General features: G+C 35.2%; 1 protein-coding gene across 1 annotated transcript; it reads left to right on the top strand.

The window, feature by feature from the left end:
* The first annotated feature begins 541 nt into the window (after positions 1–541).
* LOC113705875 (uncharacterized) lies at positions 542–3,164 on the top strand. Its single transcript, XM_027227779.1, has 5 exons — positions 542–775; positions 916–1,652; positions 1,718–1,855; positions 2,121–2,173; positions 2,884–3,164. Exons 1-5 carry the CDS (start codon positions 542–544, stop codon positions 3,162–3,164), a joined length of 1,443 nt encoding a protein of 480 aa, XP_027083580.1.
* The last annotated feature ends 679 nt before the right edge of the window (positions 3,165–3,843 follow it).

Genomic DNA, 3,843 nt, shown 5'->3' on the forward strand with positions numbered 1-3,843 from the left:
TTATTTGATAATTTCTTATGCAAGTGGTTTCTTTTCTAAAAATCTAATAGCTTATAAATAGGGCATTAGTTTAGACTATAGAAGAGTTTGTCAGATTTTCTATTATGGTGTGATTTTCTTCTTTATTTGAGATTTCAATAATATTGTGGGTTGGCTTTATTATTTTCTTCTCTCCCACATTTATTTTGAGTATCTTTTTTTTTCCCTTCAATTCTGTGACCCTGCACGCATCGATTATTATTAGAAACCTAAAATTTGGATTCTATAATAGGCATCAGAGCCAAATTACGAGGTCAGAGCTAAATTACGAGTTTCCCCTTTCAGAGAATTAGGGCACAAAGTTGCTGAAAAGTATTTAGTTAATGGAGTTAGACCGGAGTTAATGGGACTAGAATTGTGACCATCTATCCCGGGGTGAATATTAAAGAGACCTACCGCCGCCGCATCCCACTGCCGACTGCCGATCAGAATCACCTCAATGAAGGGTCCTCTCTCTAGATGCAAGATCTGTGACTTTTCTACTGCGAGAAAAAGAAAGGCGATGAGAAAAATTGCTGCATTGCTTGTTGATGGGACGGAGATTTTGCCCGATGAGATTCTGATTGTCATTCTTTCCTATTTGAGTCTGAAGGAAGCAGTAAGGACCAGTGTCCTCTCGCATAGGTGGAGATGTTTATGGCACTTCGCATCTGGTACTCTTGAGTTTGATTTTGACCGGTGGAATGCTAAGAAAGGTGGTACCCATCAGTTAGAAGCAGCTGAGTTCGAAAGTTTGGTTAATCAAGTTCTCAAATTACATCAGGGTCCATCTATAGATGATTTATAGTTCGATGTCCTCAAAGTCGAAGGAATCGCGATACAGATGTTGGTAGTCCTAATCGTGTTTGTAATTGGGTTCATTTTGCGATGCAAAAGGATGTTAGAGCTTTGGAATTCGACTTGCCCGGAGTTGATTATTTCCCTGACCCAGAAAAGTTGTCCATTTCGAGAGCAGTGAAGCTTCAGGGTATTGGTCTTTCCTCATTAACATCCTTAAAATTGTTCGGAATTCACATCACAGAAAAGATGGTTGAATATCTCTTATCCAATTGTCTATCTCTTGAACATTTGTGCCTCAAGTATATCCATAATATAAAGAAGCTGAGTATTGTTGGTCCATCTTTGAAGTCCTTGATTATTGACTGTTGCTGTAAGTTGCAAAATCTGACCATCTCTGCTGCAAATCTTGTGTCTTTTGAGTTTGGGGATTCATATATTGCAGAATTGCCCATTAAATCTCAGAATGTTCCTAACCTATCAGAGCTAACACTTCACGGACCGTGGACTTCAGCTTTCCTTTTCAGAAGTAACAAGCATTCAACATATTGCAGTCGTGTGGAGAAGCTTGTTGTGCGTGTACCTGGCCCGATTATGATTGAAGTGAGCGAATTTACACTTTTTTCCTTTAGAAAACTCCCTCTATTACGATGTCTCAAACAGCTGGAGTTGGTACTGTGCACCGCCGCTGATCAAAGCCTATGCTTCTTTGTCTTGCTGACTGAGGCGTGCCCTTTCTTGTCAAGACTTGTAATTCAGTTCATCCATGATTTGATGGGGACAAAAGAGAATATGTTCTCTGCTCAGCGTAGCTACGGAAGCAAAGGTCCCTTACGGCACTCGGTTCGTATCGCCTTGAACATCTTAAAGTAGTGAAGTTGATGTATTTTTCTTTTTATAGGACTCAATTTAAGTTTTTGTTGTCCTTGGTTCAAATTGCTAACACGCTAGAAAAGATAATTATTGCTTCTAGCGCCGGGTATAACCGTAAGGATGGCATTGCAAAAGCACGAGAACGCGCCAAGCAGCTTGAAGCAAAGTTAGCGCCTGGAGCTAAGCTGGTGATACTTTAGCTTGTGATTAGCATATATATATATATATATATATATATTTTTTTAAATTTTTTTTTTGTATGATGTGTTTATGACTTGCGAGGGGGCTGTTTACTGTTATTTATTCATATTTATTTAGGGATTAAAAACATCGAGTTAGACCAAAAAGTTGGTCCTTGGTCCTTGGTCCTAAAGCGTGTAGTTGGTGAAGAATTTCGCCCACAAGACTGGTCCGAAAATTGTTAAATGCAGGTGTGAAAACAGAGATCAGAGAGGAATCCTGCCAGATTTTTTGATTGCTGCAGGTTGTTAGATTAAAGGATTTGATTGGACAATCAATCGGGGAGGCCAGGAAAACTTGACAGAAGGGAGAAAAAATTTATTCAGGCATGTGAATTGTTAAATAATGAAATATTATAGAGATTTGATTAATGGTGAAAAAATTTTCATAGTGACTCCCACAAGTACAAATTGACATACATATTTTGGTTGGGTTTTAACAGTGGAAAAATATCCCAAACAATGTAATTTGGATGATATTCTTTGTTGGGTTGATGCAAGTGAGTTGCCAAAACATGTTTTCAAGAAGAAGGCACAATTATTCTTTCAAATGATGCGTAAAACAATGCCAGAAAGTATTTATAAAACTTTTGTTCGTTATACTAAAATATCTTGGAGATTTTGGAAGTATATTTACTATGTTTTAAAGACAATTGAGAAGAATTATCCTTTCAAACCGAATTTCTAGTTGTTGGAAATGGTTCGTGAATTTTGAGAATGATAGATTTGTTGATGATATAAGGGATATTAAAAATTTTGAATCAGTTTATAGTTTGATTTACATACTTTGTTTGGAGAAATTGAAAGTGATAAATTTGTTGGAGAAAAAGAATGCCTTGATCTGGTAAAGGAAGAAGAGAAGTTTCATTTGGTATGTGAAGAAAAGAAATTATTATTGAAAAAATCGTTAGTTTGAACTCTTGACAAGGTGATGGAAATATATTTGATTTGATAGATATGGATTTCATTGGAATTCAAAAATATTTTGCTCCAAAAGAGTTGATTGACAATATGAAATTTTTGGATGATTGTGGTAGTGGCTATTCTGATGATCAAGAAGAAATTGCTGAGAAATTGTTTGCAAAATACAAAGTGCGTCGACAATTACGTGTAAATATGAAGTTAATAACCAGCAATAAGATGGAATTGCATGTCACATATACAACCACAGAGATTTGCATAGAGATTGTTGTTAGAGATGGTGTTGGACCTGCCTCAATAGAGAGATTGATTTAAGAGAAGCAATGTTGGCAAACTAAACAAAGCCTAGAAGTATTTTATTTATTTATTAGTTTTATTGAAGTCAAGTTTTTAGTAGTAGTATGATTTAGGAATTTGTATTTTATTTGGTAATCTCTTATGCAAGTGGTTTCTTTTCCAACAAGTCTGATAGGTTATAAATAGGACATTAATTTAGACTATTTTCTTGAGAGAATCTAGAAGAGTTTCTTAGATTTCTATTGTGGTGTAGCTTACTTCATTGTTTGAGATTTCAATAATATTGTGAATTGAGTTTATTATTTTCTTCTCTCCGACTTTATTTTGAATGTCTGTTTTATCCCTTCAATTCTGTAACCCTGCACACATTGAATATTATTAGAATCCTAAAATTTGGGTTCTACAATCATCATCACAATGGTCAAATTCCCCTGAAGAACCATCATCCTCATGAATAACATGAATCTCTTTCATTTTACTAGCTTGCCTCACACGAGCATGTGTTTCATGATGTTAATGATCATCTAAATAAACAAACAATAAGAATAACAGTTACCAAATATAAGAAAACTTGCAAAATAAAGCTATACCAATTGAAAAAAAAAAGGTAAAACTTTTAATTAAATTGAAACAATCAAAGAAACTTTCAAACCCTCTGCACATTTCTTGTAAGTATTTCAATTTCATTGTCATCTCC

The sequence above is a fragment of the Coffea arabica genome, chromosome 8c (genome assembly GCF_036785885.1).
Source record: "Coffea arabica cultivar ET-39 chromosome 8c, Coffea Arabica ET-39 HiFi, whole genome shotgun sequence".
Classification (NCBI taxonomy): Eukaryota; Viridiplantae; Streptophyta; class Magnoliopsida; order Gentianales; family Rubiaceae; genus Coffea; species Coffea arabica.

Excerpts from the sequence above, each read along its gene's own strand:
- LOC113705875 (XM_027227779.1), top strand. The coding sequence starts at position 542 with ATGAGAAAAATTGCTGCATTGCTTGTTGATGGGACGGAGATTTTGCCC. Across the intron at positions 1,653-1,717 it reads GGAAGCAAAGGTCCCTTACG|GACTCAATTTAAGTTTTTGT; the intron begins GCACTCGGTTCG and ends TTCTTTTTATAG. Across the intron at positions 1,856-2,120 it reads GCCAAGCAGCTTGAAGCAAA|GTGTGAAAACAGAGATCAGA; the intron begins GTTAGCGCCTGG and ends TGTTAAATGCAG.